The 25715-nt window shown below is 42.3% G+C and overlaps 1 protein-coding gene across 2 annotated transcripts in view; it reads left to right on the top strand.

The window, feature by feature from the left end:
- Window positions 1-25715, top strand: part of POLE (DNA polymerase epsilon, catalytic subunit) — a 42682-nt gene that overhangs the window by 212 nt on the left and 16755 nt on the right. For both annotated transcript variants that reach the window (XM_080940394.1, XM_080940393.1), the window contains exons 2-31: window positions 1810-1951; window positions 2326-2406; window positions 3119-3163; window positions 3292-3384; window positions 3621-3775; window positions 5869-6010; window positions 6295-6375; window positions 6740-6847; window positions 7103-7213; window positions 7434-7519; window positions 7723-7842; window positions 9216-9348; window positions 9546-9659; window positions 9937-10149; window positions 10443-10550; window positions 11088-11216; window positions 11297-11399; window positions 11487-11633; window positions 11968-12113; window positions 13875-14023; window positions 15210-15302; window positions 15497-15641; window positions 17693-17850; window positions 18257-18452; window positions 19766-19980; window positions 20629-20731; window positions 21401-21481; window positions 21573-21695; window positions 24897-25106; window positions 25322-25531. In XM_080940394.1, coding sequence (XP_080796520.1) covers window positions 1810-1951; window positions 2326-2406; window positions 3119-3163; window positions 3292-3384; window positions 3621-3775; window positions 5869-6010; window positions 6295-6375; window positions 6740-6847; window positions 7103-7213; window positions 7434-7519; window positions 7723-7842; window positions 9216-9348; window positions 9546-9659; window positions 9937-10149; window positions 10443-10550; window positions 11088-11216; window positions 11297-11399; window positions 11487-11633; window positions 11968-12113; window positions 13875-14023; window positions 15210-15302; window positions 15497-15641; window positions 17693-17850; window positions 18257-18452; window positions 19766-19980; window positions 20629-20731; window positions 21401-21481; window positions 21573-21695; window positions 24897-25106; window positions 25322-25531 — 3940 coding nt within the window. The remainder of the gene's footprint in view (window positions 1-1809; window positions 1952-2325; window positions 2407-3118; window positions 3164-3291; window positions 3385-3620; window positions 3776-5868; window positions 6011-6294; window positions 6376-6739; window positions 6848-7102; window positions 7214-7433; window positions 7520-7722; window positions 7843-9215; window positions 9349-9545; window positions 9660-9936; window positions 10150-10442; window positions 10551-11087; window positions 11217-11296; window positions 11400-11486; window positions 11634-11967; window positions 12114-13874; window positions 14024-15209; window positions 15303-15496; window positions 15642-17692; window positions 17851-18256; window positions 18453-19765; window positions 19981-20628; window positions 20732-21400; window positions 21482-21572; window positions 21696-24896; window positions 25107-25321; window positions 25532-25715) is intronic.

Genomic DNA, 25715 nt, shown 5'->3' with positions numbered 1-25715 from the left:
TGTATTTCTGTAGTTTTATTGAGATGCTAACTCACTCCGTGGCCCAGGCTGCTTCTCTAGAAATGTTCGTGGCTGTTGTGTGACTTTTACTAGGGGGAACGTCCATTCTCATCAATCAAGGAGAGAACAGGAAAACCAAAGAAAGTCTACCAACTTACTGGAATGGTATTAAAAGACCAGGGAGTTTTGTGCTCCAAGAATAGTAATGCTTCTCTCTGGTCCGTCTCTGACGAAGTAAACCAATTTATTGAGATAAAGAAGCATCAGTTACTCGTGGGCACCTGCACCACCAACAGCTGCAAGCCTTATGCATCAGCGACAGATATTAGCGTTTGGTGACAAACGAAAGTGATGTAGATATTGTAGTGGTAGAAACAGCTGGGTGTGCCATAAGACTGGGTATCAGAATGTGTATTATATGTAGTTAGAAGTGGAATACAGAACCTCACATACTCTCCCACCAAGACATACCATCAGCTAAGGACATGCCCTTAGTCGTTCAACTTTGCCATGTACTTGAGCAAATGCAAAGCTATTTTTGCAATAAATAAATATATATTTGGACGCCTTTTTATTCATTTTTAAGAATCTGGTTACATTCACACACATACCCTACTCCTCTCAATTCTTCCCAGATATACCCTTCTCTAACTTAGAGACCTTTTTTTTTTTTTTAAATAGCCCAATTTGTGCTGCCTGAGTACTTTTAGCAAGTGATAGCTTTTAGCTTATGTGCCCTGTGTGCTTTCTGTAGATTAGCTAACTTAATTGTTGAAAGAGTCCTATAAGGTAAACGTGTTTCCTTGAAGCTGTAGGTAGTGGTAAAGAATGAGCTTTAGCTATAACTACCTCCACATTGAGTTAGGACGTAGATGGTCTTCTTCACAGGTGCTATCATGAGAATGAACTGAGAATGTATGCTCAGAGCGCTTTGACACTGTCTGAGGTAATATGTAGGCAGCTGTCTTTGGTACTTTCATCTTTTAGATTTTTGTACTATGGCTGAATAAAAAGTGGGTAGACAGCTTAGAGGAACCCATATTAGGAGGAGTAATTTCTGAAAAATTGCTATTTTCCAAAAATAGTAATACTTCAAATATAGCACTTCATTCAGCCCTGGTTTTGAAAAAGATCTGGGTGCAGACTAAAGTTATGTTTCTCTAGCAAAATCAAAACCAGTTTATGATTTTAATTTGGAGTAAATTCAAGCAGGATGCAGTGGTGCACACCTGTAGTTCTACCACTTTGGAGGCAAAGGCAAGAAGATCATGATTTCAAGGTCAGTCTCAGACTATGTCATAAATAAACAAGTAAAGCTGGACGTTGTTCACGCACTTGGGAAATAACGTTTTTATTTCTCGGCATAAAGCTCAGCAGTGCCGTTTTGGGCTTTGTGTGGTTTTAGTATAGCAAGCAGCAGCAGCACCCTGGTATGGCTGGTGGTTTTGTTAGTGTTCTGGTGGTTAAGTCAGCAGTTGAGGTAGGGGGTTGCCTTTGTTGTGTTTTTACTAGAAATACTGTTTGTTTCTTTCTTTTCTTCATTGAGCCTTCTACCAGCCTTGATGTTTTTTTCAGGAATGTATATGCCATTCATATCAGAAAAACATAGACATCAATTGTGGTGGCACACGCCTTTAATTCCTTGAGAAACAGGCAGGTGGATTACTGTGAGTTGGAGGCCAGCCTGGTCTGCAATAAGCTGCTATCTCAAAAAAAAAAAAAAAAAAAAAAACTAAGCAAAACAACAATAAAACATAGATGAAAGTTAGGTGTCTGGATGGTGAAGCCTGGTTCTCTTCTTTTACTCAGGGATGATGGTCCCTCTTCCTCAGTCTCAGCACTCAAGCGTCTGGAGCGGAGCCAGTGGACAGATAAGATGGACTTACGGTTTGGTTTTGAAAGGCTGAAGGAGCCTGGAGAAAGGACTGGCTGGCTTATCAACATGCACCCTGTATGTACCAGAACACTGCTCATCCTTGACTTCTAGAGGATGGCTGCACCTCTTCCTGCAGACATCAACCTTATCTCTGAGAGACCTGGGTATTGGAGGTGTTTTTCCTTTCCGGTTTAACATGGAGGCCACAAAGTATTAAGGAATCTGTTAGCTCTCAGCAGAAAGCTTTCAAGAATTATTAAAGAAAATTCAGAAGAATCCCCACTGAGAAACCATTATAGTGTAGTTCTTACCAAGGTGTTTGTATAGGGGCAAAGTAAAGGGCTGGATGTAAGGATCTCGTCTTTAGAACATTCAAATTTTCAGAAAGTACTCTGGAAAGCTTAGGCTTTGTAGGGTTAATATGCTTCTGTTCTTTGATTCTCTTATAGACTGAGATTTTAGATGAAGACAAACGCTTAGTCAGTGCAGTGGATTACTACTTCATTCAAGATGATGGAAGCAGGTTTAAGGTAAGCCCTTGACTCCGAAAAACTAAAACCTATCTGTGACAAGTAAGTTGTATAAAATAAGGGTATTTATTCATTCTGTCAGGGAGGAAATGGGAGGCTGTAGTGTGCCGTTGCTTGCAGCTCATCAAGAGCATGCCCCTGTGAACTTCATCAGTCACATTTAAGATACCCTGAGGGAAGGTAACTCAAGTGGTTGAACTACTGGTATTGTTTCTGGGGTTCTTGGCCCTGAAAGATGTGCAGATCCAAATTTCATGTATGCAATATCTTTTGGCGATGGGGGCTGGGGGGACCAGGTTTTCTCTGTGTAACCCTGCCTCTGCCTCCTGAGTGCTGAGGTATAATGGCCTGTGTGTACTATCACCACTCGGTTCATGTATCTTTAAAGAACTGTCATAGGGGCTGGAGTATTGGCTGCTCTTCTAGAGGGTGTTTGTTCAATTTCCAACACTTACAAGGCTGTCTGTAACTCCAGTTCCAGGAAACCCAGTGTCCTCTTCCGTTGTCTGGGTATCAGGCATGTACTTGGTATATAGACATACATGTAAGCAAAATACCCATACACATAAAATAAAAATAAGTAAATAGATCTTAAAAGAAAAAAGCTATCAAGGTCCAAGATGCCTTGTATCCATGTTGCTCATTAGTTGCCACTCTAAATATTTTTCCCTTTCCCTCCCTTTTTTTTTATATCCTGTGATGGTTTCTATAGGTGGCCTTGTCCTATAAGCCATATTTCTACATTGCAGCTAGAAAGGTAAGTCTGTGCTTGGTAGACACTGGTCAAATTATCTGTTCCTGGTTCTACTGGGTGGGTTTCAGAACTGATAAATAAGGAGATAGATCTTACTAATGGAAAATACATTAATTATGATTCTGATTTAGGGTTGTGATCGAGAAGTTTCATCTTTTCTATCCAAGAAGTTTCAGGGTAAAATTGCAAAGTTAGAGAATGTGCCAAAAGAAGATCTGGACTTGGTAAGTATCCCCAGACCTTCCAGGAGCCGATGAGACAGACAGATTGGGTTGTGGAGCAGCCTGGAGGATGAGGGATGGTAGATATTCCCAAAGTTATCTTTAAGTATTTTTGGTAGCATTGCAGGTAAAAGTAAGCTAGGTGCTTTGACTTGTGTGTGTTTACCTAGCAGTCTTTATCCTCCTTAACCCATCATTAACCTCTCATGAACCCATCAGCTTGTCCTTTTACTTTACAGCCAAATCACTTGGTGGGCTTGAAGCGGAGTTACATCAAGCTGTCCTTCTACACTGTGGAGGACCTTGTCAGAGTGAGAAAGGAGATCTCTCCTGCTGTGAAGAAGAACCGAGAGCAGGACCATGCTAGTGATGAGTACACAACAATGCTCTCCAGGTAACTTTTCTTCTCTAGAGCAAAGTGCCAGTGACTGCAGAATAACAAGCTAGTAGAGGCAGGGACTCTTCAGAGAGGCTCCCCTGATGTTTCGCCATTAGATGTCTTTTTGTTAAATTAGCGCTGGCTTCCCAAGATTGTGTTGTTTTGTGCTTGAGCTTCTCTTACATAGGAGAGAGGCTTGTGGCTCTAAAATTGAGTTGCTATAACAATGAGAATATTTTAGAGTGTTCCTCCTACCACTTTAGTACAGTCTGCAAATGTTATCAAGTATTTTGTTTTATAGATGTCTTCTCCAGAGAACCTGAGGTGTACAGAGAAGTTTAAGTGCAGAACACCAAGTACTGTTATTTAATATTTAGGCAAATTAATAACAGAAAAGCAAGGTAAGAACAAACAAGTTCTTAATTAGTTTACAGGACTTCAGAAACACTGATCACAATCTTTTGATAAAGAATTAAATTTAGAACCAGGTGTAGTAGCATGCCTTTGATCCCAGACAGGCAGACGATCCCTGAATCTGAAACTAGCAGGACTATGTAGAGAGACCCTGTTTCAAAAAGAAAGTGGGGGAGGGGTAGATTTTGAATCTCCAGAGCACACATAAGGCTAATGTGTATGTAATCCCAGTGTTTCTATGATGAGATCAGAGACAGGAAAGAAAATTCCTAGAACTTCACAAGCCATCTAGCTCATTGTATGCAGCAACAAAACAACAACAAAGAGACCTTATCTCAATAAGAAGCAAGGCAAGGACCAACACCCAATGTTGGCCCCTTCCACATGTGCACTGTGGCATACACACACATTTAAAAAGTACATCAAAATCAATTTGAGATTTAGGACACTTCCTCAGTCTGCCTTCCGACTCCAGTCATCTCTTCTTTTCAGAATATTTTAAGATGCAGTTAGTGACTGAACCATAGGGACCTGTAAGCTATCTGATAACTTCTATTTTCTTCCTCTCTTACTTTAGATTAATTTGTCTTTTTTATAGGTAAGTGTTTTGCCTGTGTATATACATGCATATGTATGCATGCTCGGCCCCCACAGAAGAGGTTAGGGCCTTAGAACTCGTTAAAGATGATTATGAGTTGCCATATGGATGCTGGGAATCAAACCCAGGTCTCCTGCAAGAGCAACAGGGGTCTCAACTGCTTAGTTATATCCCAGAGCCCTTGGGGGGGGGGTTGGGGTTTTTTCTTTTATGAAGCCATTTAGTTTTAAACTTAGAGTGATAGAGTATATTGTTTTGTTTTATTTTAATTTAAATTGTGTGTGTGTGTGTGTGTGTGTGTGTGTGTGTGTGTGTGTGTGACTGAGGATTGAACCTAGAGCCTTATGCATGCCACTGAGCTTTTTCCCTCTGTCCCTTTTTTCCTTTAATTGGTCCATTCCTTGGTTCAGTGGTTCATTGATTGGTTGAAGTCAAGATCTTACACTATAGCTTAGTTTAGCTTGGAACACACCATGTAAACTGGCCTTATGTTTAAACCAGTTTCCTGCCTGTGCTTCTCAATTATTAGGATACTGAGTGGCTACTTCGGTGTAAGGTTTTCTACTTGAATATGAGACTTTTACAGAAGTAGTTGACATTACCTAGTCACTTCACTATACGTTAATCTGGATGCATTATGATATCTCACTAAAACTACACTCCTATAGAATAATGCAGTCACTATCATCCTTATTTTAATAAGAGGGATGTTCTGCAAAGATAGGCCACATTTGCTAACTGCAACTCTCCACGGTCTCTGTGATTCCAGCTTTACTCTTTCACCCTCACATAGATCAACCTGCTGGTAGAAAGGACGCATTGGGAATAGCACACCGAGGTCCTCCTGACTATTGTGCCAAGTCTAACTCACATCATGTAAAATGTACATGTATCCAGTATACTTTGTTTTTCTTTTCTCTGTGACCTGCTGCTGTTCATGTTGGGTGGTAATCCAAGGCCATTTCTTGAGTGACTACCCTGGTCCTTACAGTCTCCTCAGCCACCTTTGTGTTACTCAGTTTGGACTCTAGTCTCCATTCCCCAGTTCCTTGCAGATCATAATTGAGTTAATGGCTTTACTGTGCTTATTTTCCAGTATTCTGCAAGGAGGCAGCATAATTACTGATGAGGAGGAAAACTCTAAGAAGATAGCTGACCAATTGGACAACATAGTAGACATGCGGGAGTATGATGTTCCCTACCACATTCGCCTCTCCATTGACCTCAGAATCCATGTGGTAAGGGGAAGGTGGCTGTTGCTTGAGTTAAGTTCCTCAGAGCCAAGAGGAGCTATGGATAAATCTGCACAAAAATTGATTTTGCTGGAGCCAGCAAAATGAGTTGGTGGATTAAGGCTTCCAAATCTAATCACCTGAGTTTGATCCCCAAGACCTGGATGGTGGAAAGAGAAAACCAACTTCTACAGTTTGTTCACTGAGTTACAGAATGTAATGTTGTTAGAGAGATAGACTTTTCTGGACAGAGAACTCTTTAGTTTAATGTGTGCTTCATTATTCTTCAGGCCCACTGGTACAATGTTAGATTTCGAGGAAATGCTTTTCCTGTGGAAATTACCCGACGAGATGATCTTGTTGAACGACCTGTAAGTTTATACATCTCTTCAGTCTTAAAAATCTATTTCTTCTTTAAGTACTTTCTGAAGATAATTAGGGAGTAGTTTTTTTTCCACCAGCCTCTAACCTAAATATATTTTTGCACTGTGTAGTATTTGAGTTAAGCTGGATTTGAACCCTTGAGCTTTCATTTAGGTAGTTGATAGCCAAACAACTGATGAGAAGTAGATTTATAAGTGAAGGAATCTCATTTAGGTATCACTTTTAGTCCTTAGGAAAATCTTTGTCAGTTTCCCTGTTTCCAAGATGAAGATATTGTCACTTGCCAGGCTGAATGTGGGTGTTCAAAGGTTGTATCCAGACCTGAATTCGTGGTATATTTTGTCCTTTCAGGACCCTGTGGTTTTGGCATTTGACATCGAGACAACCAAACTGCCTCTCAAATTCCCTGATGCTGAGACCGATCAGATTATGATGATTTCCTATATGATTGATGGCCAGGTGAATGGAATCTCTTTTTGGGAAACTTAAAATGCTTTGGGGGGGTAACTATTGTTTTTGAGGCAGGGTCTCACTCTGGCTCAGCTTGGCCTCATACTCTTGGTGGTTCTCCTGCCTCCTCAGCCTTTGAGTGTTAGAATTATAGGCAGGTTACCTTTATGTTTTTGTGGAGCTCTTTGTAATTATATGTGGGCTAGGAGTCTGTCTCATCTTTTCTGTGACTGACTTGCATTGTCTGCTTATGAATTTTACCAGGGCTACCTCATCACTAACAGGGAGATTGTTTCAGAAGATATTGAAGATTTTGAGTTCACCCCCAAGCCAGAATATGAAGGGCCTTTTAGTGTCTTCAATGAACCCGATGAGGTAAAGAAACTTCCTATAGAAACTGCCTGGTGTTTGGTATGAGGTGGCAAGATGGAAAGTTGGGTGCTTGTTGCTCAGCTTCCTTTTCTGTGGCCAAGGCTAGAGTAGGCCCTGGACATCTGGGCTGACATGAGGCTGACTTTTCAGTTTGGGGAAGTACTGGCAAGTTGCTGAAAGCAGAGAAAGGGTTCTACTGACTTCTGTGGTTTGTTGAGCTCAGGTCCATCTGATCCAGAGGTGGTTTGAGCATATCCAGGAGACCAAACCTACCATTATGGTCACCTACAATGGGGATTTTTTTGACTGGTGAGTCCAGCTTCCTGTTGTGGGTAATTGTGTCAGGGAAGGTGGGAGAGGAGCACCTCTGCCTGCTGGTATCAGTGGCTTTCTCATTTTCACAGAGAAGTTTGTGGAACCAGCGTCTCCTGGGAGCAGTCTGCCTACACACAAGGACCAAAGGAAGAGCTGCTAGCTCTTTTATCCCCATTGCCTGTCTCTTTTGTTGTTAGGCCGTTTGTGGAGGCTAGGGCAGCAATTCATGGCCTAAGCATGTACCAGGAGATAGGCTTCCAGAAGGATAGCCAGGGGGAATACAAGGCACCGCAGTGCATCCACATGGACTGCCTCAGGTATGTGTGCACCACGTAGTAGGTAGCTCGTGACTATGGTCCTGTCAGTAATACAGAAAGGCTTCTTGTACAGACTATTACACAGCTATTGTGAGAGGTGATTGGCCTCCAAGAAACAACTTTGGGTCATAGTGATTTGCTGACTGCGTGTTGCTAGTCTTCCATTTAGTCAACAAGAATGTTGAACAGTAGCCTGAAAGGTGGAAAAGCTTAGCTAAAAAGAAACATAGAGCAAGATTCAGATGCTTGCATAGATGAAGTCAAATGAGGCTGATCCCACGGGTCGTGTGGTTTCAGTCAGCATGAAGCTCAGTATGCTTCATGCTGACTGAAAGCAAGTAGGTATCCCAGGTATTGAAGTCCTGGTCTTTGGAGCATAGGTCCATGTAGGTAGGAAGACAGGTATGCAAAGAGCTAGCTGAAGAGGGTGGCATCTGAGTTGGGCCAAGACATGAATTCCAACAGCCTCTGAGGTTGTCTGAGACTGGCTGTTGCTTGTTTTACTCTGATATTCTAGCTTTTGGGTTAGAGGAACGCCAAGAGGTTGGGACTGGTTTGTTGGTAAAGAAAGATCAACACTCAGGTTTGCTAGTATGGGCTGAAGCCTTAGGGTAGATAGGTGCCTAAAAGTCTCTGTGTTCAGTTGACTTGGAATGAGAAAGAATGAATTTAAGGTAAGTAGGATTATGTTGCAGCCATGCTGTTGTGAATCTCTTTGTGTACTTGGAGGAGCACAAAACTAGATGGTGTCACTAGAGGCATAGGGTTGGTCAAAGTTTTAATAGATGGTAAACTAGCAAGGTTTGAAGTGTAATGAGAGAAGGCCTGAAAATGTACAGAGGAAGGGGCCATGGAGAAGTTGCAGAGGAAGTGGACAGCGGCTGGGAAGGTCCTGGGTGATAGACTAGGTGTGGCCACTGCACAGTGCAGTCCCTAGCCTTTACATGAATGTTGGGGCTCTGAACTCAAGGTCTTATGTTCATATGGCAAGTGCTTTACACACTGAGTGATCTTCCGAGCCCTAGAGAACATCTTTTAAAGGGAGTGCTATTGAGAGAGCTCATACTGAAAGGACAATGTAAGAAGAGGAAAGACGGACAGGTAGTTTATGCAATAAGGTCTGAGAGGCTCAAAGAAGCTCAGGGATTCTTGCTGCATTTTCTTTTTCTTTCTCCATAGCAAGAGGCTGAGTTCTCTGCTGAAAGTGGAGGGTTCCCTGATACTTATGTGTACTTTGTAAGTGCTCCTGAGAATCAAGAGGACGTTCAAGTGGCATTGGTTCCTTGAATGTCTCCAAAACCTACATTTTTGTGTTATGTCTGGGTTTGCCAGGCTTTGTGTTACCATCATCTCTAGATCTGTTCTTTTTCCAGGTGGGTGAAGAGAGACAGTTACCTTCCTGTGGGCAGCCATAATCTCAAGGCAGCTGCCAAGGCCAAACTTGGCTATGACCCTGTAGAGCTGGACCCTGAGGACATGTGTCGTATGGCCACTGAACAGCCCCAGGTACGTAAGCCCATTCACTCTCCTATGTATCCCTGAAGTCAGACATTCTAACTGGAGAGGCTAGGTTACCTGAGATATGGGTACCAGCTTTTCCTCTCCTGTGCACTCCTGCTCAGCCTTGCCTCCTTCCTGAACTTTGCATGAATTTCCTTAGACCTTTGGTTTTTAATGGTCTTGCTCTCTGATGTTCTCCCCAGACTCTGGCTACTTACTCAGTGTCAGATGCTGTTGCTACTTACTACCTGTACATGAAATACGTGCATCCCTTCATATTCGCCCTGTGCACCATTATCCCCATGGAACCTGATGAGGTTAGTGCACTGATGCCCAAGGTGGGATGTCTCTGGGACAGATAGTGAACTCTTACTTGCAGCATCACTGGTATCTTCGTGGAGTCTGGGGCACCAATGTAAGAACAGCCACAGGAAGCAGGGGCTTCTGTTACTGGCTGCACAACTTTCCTTCAACCTTACAGTCAAGGTTAGATGACTTTCTGATGGCCGTGGACTTTGCCTAGGACTGGGGTTTGACATAGATTTGGGATTTGGGGATAGGCATGCACCAGCTACGAGCTGCATCTTCCTGCAGGTGCTGCGGAAAGGCTCTGGAACATTGTGTGAAGCCTTGCTGATGGTGCAAGCTTTCCATGCCAACATTGTCTTTCCCAATAAGCAAGAGCAAGAGTTCAACAAGCTGACAGATGACGGCCATGTGCTCGATGCTGAGACCTACGTTGGGGGCCATGTGGAGGCACTTGAGTCTGGTGTCTTCCGAAGTGATATCCCCTGCCGGTTTAGGATGGTATACCTCCTTCCTAGGTCCTTCTGCTTCTTCCCATACTTGTGCTGTTGCAAAACCCAAGAAGCCATGGCCTGAACAGTCTTTTCTTCATCTCTCCCATAGGCCACGTCTGTTAGTGGTGATTTCTCAGGCTCATTACCACTCCCACCCCCCTTACCTAAGATGGGCTTTCATTCCGTGCTTTCTAAGACACGCATACTTGCAAAGCATTCTCTGGCACCTCCTGACACTTGTCACACTGGCACCAGATTGAAAGTTCTGTCTGACCTGTACCCTTTCGTGTCTTATACTAGAATCCTGCAGCCTTTGATTTCCTGTTACAACGAGTTGAGAAGACTATGCGCCATGCCATTGAAGAAGAAGAGAAGGTGCCTGTGGAACAAGCCACCAACTTTCAAGAGGTAGCCATCTAGGAAGCAGGGTTTAGCCTGTATTTGGCTCTCCTCTTTCTTACATAGCTAAAGCGTATCTCAGGCTCTTTTTTTCTTTTTTTTAAATTTATTTTTATTTGTGTAAGTACACTGTAACTGTCTTCACACACACCAGAAGAAGGCATTGGATCCTATTACAGATGGTTGTGAGCCGCCTTGTGGTTGCTGGGAATTGAACTCAGGACCTCTGGAAGAGCAGTCAGTGCTTTTAATCGCTGAGCCATTTCTCCAACCATTCATTTGTCTTTATTGTACCTCATTCTTTTGGATTGGGGGGGGGGGTTTGTTTGTTTGTTTTTTGGGTTTTTTTGTTTTGTTTTGTTTTCAAGACAGGATTTCTCTGTATAGCCCTACCTATTCTAGAACTCACTTTGAACCTAGACTCTGGGCTTGAACTCAGATTCATCTGCCTCTGCCTTCCTAGTGCTAGAATGAAAGGGGTACATCACCACCACACAGTGCACCTAGTTGGCCACCAACGTCCCTTTGTTTTCCCTTTCTCTATAGGTGTGTGAGCAGATTAAGACCAAGCTTACCTCCCTAAAAGATGTTCCTAACAGAATTGAATGTCCTCTAATCTACCATCTAGATGTGGGGGCCATGTATCCTAACATTATCCTTACAAACCGCCTACAGGTGAGAATCTCTGTTTTCATATCATAGCCATCTCTTTTTGCAGACCCAAGTTGATTTCTGACCTTCCCCTCCTTTTATAGCCTTCTGCCATAGTGGATGAGGCCACCTGTGCTGCCTGTGACTTCAATAAGCCTGGAGCAAATTGTCAAAGGAAGATGGCCTGGCAATGGAGGGGAGAATTCAGTGAGTGTCACGCCCTAAAGGGTGCCCAGCACGTCAGAACAGACCTAAATTCTGATCTTGGAACCTGTCTCTTCACTTCCTTTCCAGTGCCAGCCAGTCGCAGTGAATACCATCGAATCCAGCATCAACTGGAGTCAGAGAAGTTCCCCCCTTTGTTCCCAGAGGGGCCAGCACGGGCCTTTCACGAGCTGTCCCGTGAAGAACAGGCTAAATACGAGAAGCGAAGGCTGGCAGGTGAGCATGATAAACAGTGGCTTCTCAGGTCAGGGTATGGGCACTCATCAGTTCAAAGCAGTAGGATTTTAAGTTTAAATTGTGTTCTTTCTGTGGGGGTTCCTTTTTTTATTTCTCCTTTACAAAGCTCAAGCCTTTTGTCACAGTCTTGGTATCAAGTTCCTAGTTCTTCTGGACTGTTCTCTTTTACAGTGATAATTAATATTGTCTGAAAATTAATATTTGCTTATGTTACTTTAGGAAAGTAAGCTTCTTAGCATCCTTGTGTCCCAGCTTGCTCTGTTGTTATCTGGAAGGTCTCAGCTACCATTCCCAACACTCTGAATTGTCTTAGATTATTGTCGGAAAGCCTATAAGAAGATCCATGTGACCAAGGTAGAAGAACGTCTAACTACCATCTGCCAGCGGGAAAACTCATTTTATGTGGACACAGTACGGGCCTTCAGAGACAGGCGCTATGAATTCAAAGGACTGCATAAGGTGGGTCAAAATAAACTGGTGTCTGAAGTGAGAGGGTCTTGGTTTGGCTCTATGGAAACATAGCTATAGTTTGTGGGTTGCCATATGCATCCTGTGAGCTGCCATATGCATTTGAATAATAAATGCACAGTGGTCTATAAACTTAAAGAATTAATGGCCAAAGAGGATGCAGATTGTCGTGGCCTGAGCCCTTGGCACTGTGCTAAGTAATTGTTTCAGAAGAAATTGTGTAGAGCTGCACCTACAAAAGACACTACCTGAGCTGAGCTGACATGGTCTTACTGAGCTAGATACAGCCCTGAATTGACTGCTTCCCCACTACAAGCAGGTAAGTAGTCCGTACAGACTCTTAAGGCCACCATACACACTGGATTTAACCCTGTGGTTTGCTAATCTCTGATTTCAAAGAATTACAGAAATGATTTTTTTATTTTAATTTCAGATTTCATTATTATATCTGTATGGGTGTTTTGACCGAAAGTATGTTTATGTGCCCTTGTGTGCTTGGTATCTGTGGAGATCAGAAGAGGATGTCAGATCCTCTGGAGCTGGATGTACAAACATTTGTGAGCCACCCTATAGGTGCTGGGAATTAAACCTGTGTACTGTGGAAGAGCAGCCAATACTGTTAGCCACCATCTCTTGCCCCATGGGAAATGTTTTCATGTATATATTTTATCTCCTGGTATAGAACTTATCTCTTTATATAGAGGCTTAAATGGTTTCTTCTGTTTTATAAGAAAATGCTTTTTCCAGCAGCCACCTAAATTTTTTCCTAATAAAAAGTAAAAGTTTTGTGTTTTATCAACTAGTTTAAATTCCGAGAGCATGTCCCTCAAGACTAGTCTTAGTGAGACCCCTGCTTGTGGTCCCTTGCACTCTGCACTGTTTGATAGCCAGTCCTTATCACTCTCCTCACTGTTACTGGTTCCCCTTTTATGGTGGTGAGGTGTCATACCATAAAGTTTAACATTTGTATGTATATAGTTGGGTGGCATCTGTTATGCAACTGTCACTGTGTTATTCAGACTTTCATTGCATGTAAATGACCACGCTATTCTTTGATACATCAGAAGAGGGCATCAGATCTCATTACAGATGGTTGTAAGCCACCATGTAGTTGCTGGGAATTGAACTCATGACTTTATTGTTTTGCTTTATTTTTGAGACAGGGTTTTTCTAGGTAGCCCTGGCTATCCTAGAATTTGCTCTGTAGACCAGGCTTGCTTCAGAGATCCATCTGCCTTGAAAGTGTTGGGATTAAAGGCCTATACTGGCTTTGATTTTAAATCAAGATGACAGTGTTGATGGAAGGCCTGGTAGACTAGAAGTACTTGTTTTATGGGGATAGATGACACATGGAATGAAGATGTGTTAAGGTATTAACAGATGGCCAGTCTAGAGAGAGAATGCTCTTCATTATCCCTTTTCAAGTTCTCTGGATTTGAAAGTTGTTCTTTTTTTTTCATTTTATGGTTTTTTAAAATGTGTTTGGATGTTCTTCATGCGTGTATGTATGTGTATCTGATGCTCACGGAGGTCAGAAGAGGGCATCAGATTCCCTAGAACAAGAGTTACAGATAGTTGTGAGCTGTCATATGTGTACTGGAAAACAAACTCAGGTCTTCACCAAGACCCACTAAATCACCTCTCTAGCCCCAGATTTGAAAGTTTTTAATATTGAGAATTTGTGCTTGTTGATTTTTGTGAACTGAAATTAGAGAAGCTGTAAGGTACTTAGGTTCCCCAGTATACTTCCAGGTGTGGAAGAAGAAACTCTCAGCAGCTATAGAGGTGGGCGATGCATCAGAGGTGAAGCGTTGCAAGAACATGGAGATCCTTTATGATTCACTGCAGCTGGCTCACAAGTGCATCCTGAACTCCTTCTACGGCTATGTCATGCGCAAAGGGTATGGGCCACGTGCAGTAAATGAACAGGGAGGGAATGAGCAAGACATGACAGCAAAAAAGAAGTTAGGGGCAGAGGAGCAGTTCATTTATGAATGGGAATTTCTTTTTGCTTACAAAATGCTGGTGACACAGGCTTAATTGGGACTGGGTCCATGAGAATAGGGTTCACATAGGGTCTAGGTGTTGAAAAAGATACTATTTTCTACTAGACACCTTGATGGAAGCATAGTGGGCTGGAGATAAGATTTGGTTACTTTGACATTTTATATCACTAAATCCTCACTGCACTAGAAAGGGCTTTTAGGTGTTTAATAGCATCAGTTTATTTAAAGTGTGGGCAGAGGAATGATCAATGAATGGCCTAGAACTTGAATGGTGGGCTGAGGTCTCACAGCCAAGGTGGAGATTGTTCTAGGAAGAGAGAATAGGACATGGTTTGAATGGTGTGGCCAGTGGGGATTGGGCTCTACCTAGTTGGGTTCTCTAGGGAAACAGATCAATAGAATGAATGTTCAGGAACATAGGAGAAAAGAGTGCTTTCAACCCGTAGCTCCATAGGAAAGGAAAGAACTGACTGGAGTTGATTGTTAAGAGGTCATATCTGATTGTGTTTATATGTTGGGGTTTTTAAAAATCGAATATGGATGTAAACACAAACTAGTGTCCTCTCCTACTATGTGAGTGCATCACGTCAAACTCAGATCATAAACAAGTGCATGTACTCACTGAGCCATTTTACTAGCTCTATTTGATTTTTAATGAGAGTGTATGTGCTAAATGCTGCTGGGGAAGAATGAAGAGGGGACAGGGAAGAGGTCTAAGTCCAGAGAATCCGGTGGACGGCAGGGTGAGCTGGCAGGAGGCTGAGGACAGCTGTCCAGATATGGGCTCAGAGTTTCTGGAAGTAGCTGGGTGAGGGTAGAATTTGGGAAGAGCTATGACAAGAATGAAGAAGGCATGGGATGGAGTAGAGTGGGACTGAGAGACCCATGACTCTGAAACTGAACTAAAAAGTAACACCATGTTAATCCTTTGTGAGCCACACTCACCCTAGGACAAAGCCAAAACCCACCTAAGTTCTGTCCTGCTTCAAATCTCTCCCGGGGATCTCTTCCCCCTTTGATTCCCTGTGGATGGAGCCTCCTGTCCGTCCTGCTTACCATAGACTGTGGCTGTCCTTTCCAGAGCTCGCTGGTATTCCATGGAAATGGCTGGTATCGTCTGCTTTACAGGAGCCAACATCATCACCCAAGCAAGAGAGCTGATTGAGCAGATAGGGTGAGTATGGCCTGGGGTTTGCTGCAGGGCTTGCAACCACAGGGGCACGGGAGGGGCAATGATAGGAAATCATAAAGACTGAGAAGACAGAAATCAGTTTGATATTATCATATTTGAGGTATTTATTAACACCTGGCTTCTATGGACTTGGGGCCATTGCCCTGTATCCATGAATTTTACTCCTTTCTTTGAAGGAGGCCTTTAGAACTGGACACAGACGGAATATGGTGCGTCCTACCCAATAGCTTTCCTGAAAATTTTGTCATCAAGACAACCAATGTGAAGAAACCCAAACTGACCATCTCCTATCCTGGTGCCATGTTGAACATCATGGTCAAGGTGCGTGGGCCTGCAACAAGTAAACACATATAATTCAAACCTCTGGCCTGTCCCCAGTGTGGATATTTGGAAAAGTCTCACCTCTTGGTATCTTTGACCCCCTACAAAAACCACCATCTGTAACATTCTTTTACCTAATTTTCTCAGCTGTTATGATATAAGAATGTTAGATTCCAGTTGCAAAGAAATTTCACTCTCACAGAACCATACGGCTTTTGTTCTTTTATTTCAAAGCAATTTTAAATTATCCAAAAGTCTAAAAGAGTACTAAAGAAGGGTGGGGCTATGGCTCAGTAAAGTGCCTGTCACACAAACATGGGAACCTGAATTGGGATGCCCTAGCACATACTTTGTCCCAGTGCTACATCAGGGACCCAGCAACTCTAGCCACATTGATGAGCTTCAGGTTCAATGGGAAACCCTGTTTTAAAAGACAAAGTGAGGAGGAAGGCATCCAGTGTCAACCTGGCCTCCATGTGCACATGTACCACACACAAATACTCCAACAGAAAACAATTTTATACCTTTCAGGCTGGTCCTCTAATGTTAGCATCTGCCTGAGGCATACAGTCATCAACATGAAGAAATGTATGTTGATATAACCTGTAACTAAATTACATATTGTTTGGGCTCCCCAGTTTCCAGGTGCCCACACTATGTCCTCTTTACCCTAGATACTGTCTTGGTCTTTGCTGGTCTGGAATTTTGTTTTCTGCTGTCAATTTGGAGAGCTCATTATAAGGCTGTTTTAGCCACAAGCTTTTATATCCAACCTCTTTGTTCCCAGGATGACTCTGAGACTTAGTTATTTATGAATAAATGCCTAGGCCATGGCCTTGGCGTACTGCCCGACTAACTTATAACTTATATAACCCTTTTATTCTAGTCTGTGTCTGCTACATGGCTAATTACCTCTCCGCAATTCCATTTGTCTGTCTCCTCCAAGTCCAGAGCAAAATCTACTCTTGACTCTCCCAGAACCCCCTCCTCCTGCCAGGTGTCCCACCTTCTAATCCTGTTTCAGCTAATAGGCCATCACCTTTTTGTCAGGTGATGCTTCCATACAAATTCTCTCTAAAGGCTGTTATTTGAGTTTCCTTGGAGGAACATCATGGGGCTGATACCCGATCATCACTTCCTCATCTTTGGAGACATTGGCTCCATCACCAGGTTGTCCACATCAGCCAGGTGTCTCCACAGTGAGGTTCCCCAAGTCCCTATTCACGTGCTGTTCTTTCCTCAGTAGTCATACCCAAGGATGACTATCGTCCCTGAAGGAATGAGTGTCAAAGAGCATCTTATGTTAGAGCCACTGCAGTTATTAACACATATCATGAAGGCATGTTTTGAAATGTTCCTTGACCTTTTTTAAGTCCTGATGTTTGCATGCATCAGTAGTGTCACCTGCACCATCGCATGTTTTCTGTGCAGGAATAGTTTCATGGCAGGTTTCTGTTTATCCCATTCCTTCTGTTTGCTCACTGGAGTCTATAAGAGATAGTGCTACCCTTCTCTCATTTATATGTGCATGTCTGTTGACTGATGTACAGCATTGTGGATTCTCGGGCATCTTTTACACTTAGTAATCCACTTTGATCCTCATTTCTTTTCTTGCTCAATTTCTTCCTAGTTGGCCACAAGGACACACACTGTTCCTTTTTTAGAGCTTGTGTTTGGAGCATTTTCTTACTTGATGTTATGAGCTACTCCAGCTTTATCTTTATCTTATATTTTCTTATATTATCTTAGCCCTGGAGGGAAACATTTCTTCAAGGAGTCTCTTTCATCCACTAAAAACCCTGGTAACTCTTAGTGTGTTTTTATGTTCTTTTTTTCTTTCCCAGGTCACATATATGAAAACATAGACCATGCAAACTCAGACCCTGTTAATTACACTTGAGTTTCAGTGTGTTGCTGTCAGAATCCTCTGCTAGTCTGTCCATTGTGTGGTAGAGTCTATTTGCTGACCTACCAATTCCCTGAGGAAAGGAGGTGGATCCTGGGTGTGAGCCCACAGAAGAGAGGTTACCTTTCCTGTTATTGATTCTTAGGAAGGCTTTACCAACCACCAGTACCAGGAGCTAACAGAGCCTTCATCTCTCACCTATGTCACCCGCTCTGAGAACAGCATCTTTTTTGAAGTCGATGGACCATACCTTGCTATGATCCTTCCAGCCTCCAAGGAAGAAGGCAAGAAGCTGAAAAAGAGGTAGGAATCTCAGAGCCTTATGTTTTGGAAAGGAAATGAAGTAGATGGACAAACTAAGGACTCAGGAAAAAAAAAAAAAAAAGACCTGGAGCCAGAATGAGAACAAACTGGATGGTGTTTCATTTGTTTGTTGGTTGTTTTATTTGTTTGTTTTTATTTACTCAGTTTGGGGGGGGGGGGGGCTAGATGCTGATGTGCCAGCCTTCTATTATGGTTCTGTGAGCAGTGGTCCCTCAATGCATTCCAGTTTGCTAAAGCACCAAACTAAGGGACAGGGGCTGGGGGACTGCTACTTACTACCTCAAAGATGACAAGAGGTTCAGGCAGTGAAGCAAGAAGGCAGAAAGACAGAAAGCACCTAGCAATCTGAGGTCCATTTCTCTGTAGTGTTTCCCTTGCTTTTCAGATATGCTGTATTCAATGAAGATGGTTCCTTGGCTGAACTGAAAGGTTTTGAGGTGAAACGCCGAGGGGAGTTGCAACTGATTAAAATCTTCCAGTCCTCAGTTTTTGAGGCCTTCCTCAAGGGCAGCACACTGGAGGAGGTGTATGGCTCTGTGGCCAAAGTGGCTGACTACTGGCTAGATGTGCTCTATAGCAAGGTAAGGCTCCATCCGCCGCCTCAGTTGGTTCTCAGGAGTGAGCATCTTTTAAGGAATCGGACTTGCATACTAGGTAGGCTCCTGGAGAATCAGGTAACAGATGAACCTGGATTAGTTCGATGAGCCCTAGCTTTTGGAGTGCCGGCATGACAGTAAAAGGAGTTGTCGAAGGAAAACTTGACAATTATCAAATCAATTTCCTTGACTTCTGAAGACTTCAGGGGTTTTTGTTTTTATTTATTTTATGTGTATTTTATGTGTATTTGTTTATCTTGACTACATGTATGAGTACACTGTGTGTGTCTGCTGCCCTCAGAGGACAGCATCAGATGCTCTTAACTGTAACTGTTGAGCTATGTCTCTCCATCCTCCACCTTTAAAAAGTTTCAAAAAGTGTGTGTGTGTGTGTGTATGTGTGTGTGTGTGTGTATGTGTGTGTACATGTACACATGCATGTGCGTGCGGAAGTTAGAAGAAAGTAGTCTTTTTTTTTTTTTTCTGAAAGTAGTCTTCAGACTTGTTGGCAAGTACTTTTCCTGCTGAGCCCTCATGCTGGCCCTGATCTTTTAAAGTTTTTTAATACGCACATAATTTTGTTCTGTTTTTGTTTTTTGAGATTGGAATCTTCCTGTGTAGCCCTGGCTGTCCTAGAATTTGGTGTGTAGATTAGATTAAGTTTAAATTCATAATGATCACTTGTCTCTCGCTGGGAATAAGTATGCACACCATGACACCCAGCTGCATAGTTATTCCCCACACAGTGTGGCTTTGGCACTTACTGTTCATACATATGTCTCCATAAGTTTGTACACAACCTAATAAGATGAAAGTTACAGTTTGGTGCCTTTTATTAAATGACATTTATTTTAAGGGTAGGGGACATTGGAGTAACACATTGTACATGTGGAAGTCAGAGGACAACTTGTAGGAGATGATTCTTTTCTTACATCATGTGGGTCCTGGAGGATCAAATTCCGGTTAAAGATTCAGTCGTTATTCTTGGCAGTAGGCACCCTCACCCACTAGGCCATATGGCCATTGCTATATCCTACACACACTAACCAAAGGCCCTAGGGCTCTAACCAAAGGCACTAGGGTAGCTTTTTTTTTTTTTTTTTTTTTTTTTTTAAGTTTTTAATTTTTTTTTTTTTGCGGGGGGTTGGGAGGGTTGTTGTTTTGTTTATTTTGACATTGCTCTGCCCTTTGGAAATCAAAAGCCTGCCTTAAGCTTTCCAGGGAAAAAATAGGTACAAACCTAGAGAGTCAAAGTGAATATGGTCTCATCTTCCTGGCATTGCCATTTCTTTCTCTAGGCTGCTAATATGCCCGATTCTGAATTGTTTGAGCTGATTTCTGAGAACCGCTCCATGTCTCGGAAGCTAGAAGATTATGGGGAGCAGAAATCTACATCCATCAGCACAGCAAAGCGCCTGGCTGAGTTCCTGGGAGACCAAATGGTCAAAGATGCTGGACTGAGCTGCCGCTATATTATCTCCCGAAAGCCAGAGGGGTCTCCTGTCACTGAGAGGTAAAGGCTTCTTTAAAGACTTGAGCAGATGCATGAGTACCTATAATCCCAGTACTCAAAAGGCCAAGGACAGAAGATTTTGAGTTTTAGGCCAACCCCGGCAATTTAAGAGACTATCCTGAAGGAGTTTTTGGGGTAACAGGTATGATGATATACACTTGTAAGTCCAGTATTTGGGAAACTAAAACAAAGGTTTCATAAATTCATTGTTAATCTGGACTATAGTGAGTTTGAGACCATATAGTGAGTATGGACTGGGCTACATAGTCATTCTCTAGCTTTAGTACAAAAACAAAAACTGGCTTTGCAAATTTACCAGTCTTAACCTCTGAGCCATCTCTCCAGCCCCTGCCATATTATCTTTATCCATTCATGTATTTCTCTTCCCCCTCCTCTTTTCCCTTCTTATTCTTTGTTCTGTTTTGTATTTCTGAGAACAGAACCCAGAGTCTTATATAGGATAAGCAAGTTCTCTACCAGTGATGCACACTCCTATCCCCTAACCTAACGTGATAAAGTATCACTCAATGATTGAGTGTTATAAACATATACAAGATGTAAGTGTGAACAGTCTTTATCTCATGTACGTTTGATATGAGTTATAGTAGATTTGCATTGTATTTGATTCTGTTTGTTTTCCTAACCTAGGGCCATTCCACTTGCCATTTTCCAAGCAGAGCCGACAATGAGGAAACATTTTCTCCGGAAATGGCTAAAGAGTTCATCACTTCAGGACTTTGATATTCGGACAGTGAGTGTCAATTTTTGAGATAGAGAGTTTGTGAGTGAGTGTGTGTGTGTGTGTGTGTGTGAGAGAGAGAGAGAGAGAGACAGAGAGAGACAGAGACAGAGATGGCACACATGTGGAGATTAGATAACTTAACAGGAACTGGTTCCCTTCCATCATGTGGGTGCCAGAAATCGAACTCAGGTCATGAGAGTAGTGTCCGTGTCTACTAAGTCTTATTGCCACCTGCTAGCTATTTTTATACTATTAAAGGTTTAGAAAAAAAGTAATCATAATGTACCTGACCTTTCACAGGGATCACCTAAGACAGAAAACACAGATATTAACATTATGATTCTTAAGAATAGCAAAATTACAGTTATGAAATAGAAATAAAGATAATTTCATGGTTGAGGGTTATCACAACATTAAGAGCTGTATGAAGAGTCACAGCATTAGAAAGATTGAGAACCACTGCTCTAGGGCCTCAGGAAGCTCGTAAGCTGCTCTTTGATGGATGGAATAAAGCTGGGGTATTACCTTAACCATCTACTATTTCTTAGTCTACCATCCTGTAGTCTCATTAAGCTTTAAATGAGCACACCATTTCTAGAAGATGAAGTGAAGCACAAGCATTTAGTAATCTCAGCATGTTACAGTGTAGACAGTGCTCCTCACTTTTCTTATATGCAGATTCTAGACTGGGACTACTACATAGAGCGGCTGGGGAGTGCCATCCAGAAAATCATCACTATCCCTGCAGCTCTGCAGCAGGTGAGACAAAAGCCATGGTTGCCATCCTGGATTACAAAGACCAGTAGACCCACAGAAGACTTTCTTCCTGGTGTGTATTATTCTTACTTAGGTGAAGAACCCCGTTCCACGTGTCAAACATCCAGACTGGCTGCACAAAAAACTACTAGAGAAGAATGATATCTACAAGCAGAAGAAGATCAGTGAGCTCTTTGTGCTTGAAGGAAAGAGACAGGTAACACACGGGACCCAGGGTACCAAGGTCTGCAAACTGGTATCCATAACTAAATCATGGTCTGTCTATGTAGCCTTGGCTATTCTAAAACTCCCTATGTAGACTAGATTGGCCTGAAACTCACAAAGATTTCTGCCCCTGTATGCACCACCCTGCTTGGCCCACAATTTCCAATACTAAAGAGATGTTTTATCTCTAAAAGTGCACTGTGGTACCTTATTCATTAGGGCCCTCCAGTGTCATTTTGTGAGACAAGAAGCATATGTGAGTCATCAGATGAGAATGAAGAACTCATTTGCATATAAATGATCATGTGTGCTATTTGGACGTAGTTAACTCACCTAGATCACTCCTGTAGACCTCAGTTTCTCAACAAAATGAAGATTGTTCCTAGAGACACAGCAAAGACTACATAATGAAAAGTGGGTGAAAAGCTGGAGGTATTCATCTCTCCAGAACCCTTCCTGATCTTCACAGGACACAAGTTCTGTTTCTAGCACCCATATCATGTGGCTTACACCTGCCTGAAACTCCAGCTCCAGACCCTTTTCTGGCTTCTGCCGACCCCTACATACATATGGCATACACTTACACAGATATACACACAAAAATAAAAAGTAATCTTTAAAAATAAAAAATTTTAAAAAAAACCCAGCATAACTAAAATTAGAGGAGGGGGAAATTCTTTTTAAATGTTTTATGTCTATGGGTATTTAGCCTGCATAAATGTCTGTAAGGTACTTACATGCCTAGTGCCCACGGAGGCAAGAAGAAGGTGTTAGGTTTTCTGAAACTAGAGTTAACAGATGGTTGTGTACCAGTTACAGTGTCTCGTGTCTATAATCCTGGTTGTTGGAAGACTGAGACAGGATGGATATGAGGTCAAGGCCAAGTTGGAGCACAGTATGGCACACTTATCTCTGTCTCAAAACACAAGTAAAAGTGAGGTATTGAGTGTGTGTTTGTGTTTGAGACAGGGTTTTCTGTGTAGCCCTGTATGTCCTGGAACTCACACTATAGATCATACTGGCCTCAAACTCAGAGATTCACTCGACTCTACCTCCCAGGTGCTGGGATTAATGCCTGGCAACAAATCTTAATCATCCTGTCGTTAGCAAGACTCTTTTAAATTATTTTATTTATTATTATTACTTACTACTTGTATGTATATGTGTTGTGTGTATGTGAAGTTCAGAAGAATTAGTTTTCCTTCCACTATGTGGGTCCTAGGAAAATCAAACTAAGATTGGCAGGTTTCGAAGCAGGTAACCTAATCCACTGAACCATCTTGTCTCTAAAAGTATTTGATTCATTAGTAATACCTAACTCTAACAGTGTAGCCTTAAATTCAATCAAAAATTTTACTAAAATTCAAAAAAAAATATTAAATAAAAGAAACTCAATTGTTAAATGAATACATCACAAATTAGTAAAATGTATAGAATAAACGTGTAAGTATTTGTCTTAATACATGTGTGTGCATGGTGTGCATGCCTGGTGCCACAGAGGTTAGAAGAGCCACCTCCCTAACCCCTAACTATGTTTTTAAATAGATATATTTAATGCACAAATAAAACCTTATGCTCAGTAATTAGGGACTAAAGAAATGGCTTAGTACGTAAGAGCATTGGCTGCTCCTTGGCTACTTGTTCAGATTATATGCATTAGTGACTAACTCCCAGGAACCAATAATGCACTGGCGTTAAATTAAGGAAGAAAGAAAAGCACTTCCTCTTGGAGTAATTTAACCAAGATCTAGTTAATATTTAAATTCTGTACTTCATGCTCCCTGTGTCTCCATCATGTCTGTCTGTCTATGAGTCTGAATCAGTGCCAGCCTAAATTTTATCTTATGAGTTTGTTTGTTCCTGTGTCTGTATGAGTTCATGTGTGAATGGTATCAGTCTGTGTATCTCTCTAACAAAGGGCTTCTTCCTGTATTTATTGAGCAGCATAGAAAGCATCACATGGGGGAAGGAATGGAGTACTTTACAGAAATCTGACCCAGATAACAAACATCATTGTTTTGATTTTAGAGGGTTGAAGAGGGTTAGGGTGGCAATTAGGTTTTTTGGATTGTTTGGTGTTATTGTTGTGTTGTGTTTTTTGTTTGTTTGTTTTTTTCCAGACAGGTTTCTCTGTAGTCCTGGCTGTCCTGAGATCTGCCTGCCCCCTGTCTTATACCTAATTTAAGATTACAGATATACACTAGCTTAAATTATAAAAGCAGATTATATAGGAACTTCAAAGCAAGTAAGGTTGTTCTATTGGTCTCTTAAAAAGCAGGTTAAACATTTTTGAGCACACAGTAGGCTAACAGTCTTATTTTAGTTGACCTCAAGGTATATCAACTTTGACTGTGAGGTCCAGCAAATGTTCCAGTCCTTTAAAATGTAAGAAGTGTTTTCACAATAAAAATAATAACAACAACACATATTCTTAGTTGGTTCGAGTGTACCAGACCTGTAATCACAGCTACTGGGGAGGCTGAGGCAAGAGGATCTGGAGTTCAAAGATGATTTGGGCTGTGCAGTGAAATCCTATCCAAAAAAAAAAAAATTTAACAGGAACCAAGACAATTCTGTCTTGGGAATCACTCACATTTGGGTGGGTGTTGTTCTTTCCCTAAGTGCCCCCTTCTTTCTCCCTTCATATTCAGGGTTACACCCTTGTAAAAAGGCTCAAAGATAGAAACATCTTTTTGAAAGAACTGACATTCTCTGATAAACAGGTGGCAAACTTAGGATGAGCAGCTTCCTTAGGAGAATTAAAACAAATGATCTAACTCCAGTGCTTCTAGAAAAGACAGGTACATCTCTGAAAGTTTTTGACCTGTCTGGTCTACATAGAGAATTTCAGACCAGTGAGAGCTACACAGTCAGATCCTGTCTCTAAAAAACGGTAGAACAGGCTGGAAAATGGTTCAGCAGTTCAGCACATACTCTTCTTGCAGAGTACCTGAATTTTGTCCCTAGTGCCTATATCAGGAGGTTCACAACTGTCTATAACGCCACCTTCAAGTGGTCCAGTGCCTTCTGACCTCTGAGAGAACTGCTCTCATGTGCATACACATGATTAAACATAAATCCTTTTTTAAGTTATAGTAGTCTATTAACAGCCCTTTCAGGAGATATACTATGAATAGAATAGAATTTACTAGATTGAGATTCTGAATTATAAGGCTGGGTTTTATCTTTCCAGATTGTGATTGCCCAGGCTTCAGAAAATAGTCTGAGTCTCTGCACTCCAGACATGGAAGACTTTGGACTCACAAAGCCATACCACTCTACAGTCCCAGTTGCTACTAAGAGGAAGCGAGTCTGGGAGAGCCAAAAGGAGTCTCAGGATACTGCACTAACTGTGCCCTGGCAAGAGATCTTAGGGCAGCCTCCCTCCCTTGGAACCACACAGGTAAGACCTCTGAGAAAGTTGCTGTGGCACTCTGTCTCCTAGAGGTATGCTACATAGTACAGGGATCCTAAGGCAAATCCTTGCCCTGGAACAAGTTGGTTGCAGAAGTGCCTGAGTGTGAGAGAACATTTAGAGCTGCTGAAGCTTAGGAGGCTGTTGGAGGAAGGCACTGATATCAGGATGTGTTAGCAGTTGTTCATTGCCATCTGTCCCAGGAAGAGTGGTTGGTCTGGCTCCGGTTCCACAAGAAAAAGTGGCAGCTGCAGGCCCAGCAGCGCCTAGCCCGAAGGAAGAAGCTACGCTTAGAGTCAACAGAAGATATGCCAAGGCTTGGGGCTATCCGAGAGGGACCTGCGACAGGACTGGGGAGCTTTTTGCGACGGACTGCCCGCAGTATCATGGACCTTCCATGGCAGATAATACAGGTGTGGTTCTTCATCTATGAGAGTGGCAAGATGTTGAGAGCAGTCCTTCATGGGCCTGGAGGGGGGAGTATGCAGCCATTCATGCAGTATAGGGAAGAAATTAAGAAATTCCTTTAGTTTCCTACCCATCACAGAGGCCCTGCACATAGGAAGATGTGGCAAAGGCTGGAGACTATGTGAGAGG

The sequence above is a fragment of the Micromys minutus genome (assembly GCF_963924665.1).
Source record: "Micromys minutus genome assembly, chromosome: 29".
NCBI lineage: Eukaryota > Metazoa > Chordata > Mammalia > Rodentia > Muridae > Micromys > Micromys minutus.
The sequence above is the reverse complement of the archived record's forward strand: the minus strand, read 5'-3'. Positions and strand labels throughout refer to the sequence as shown.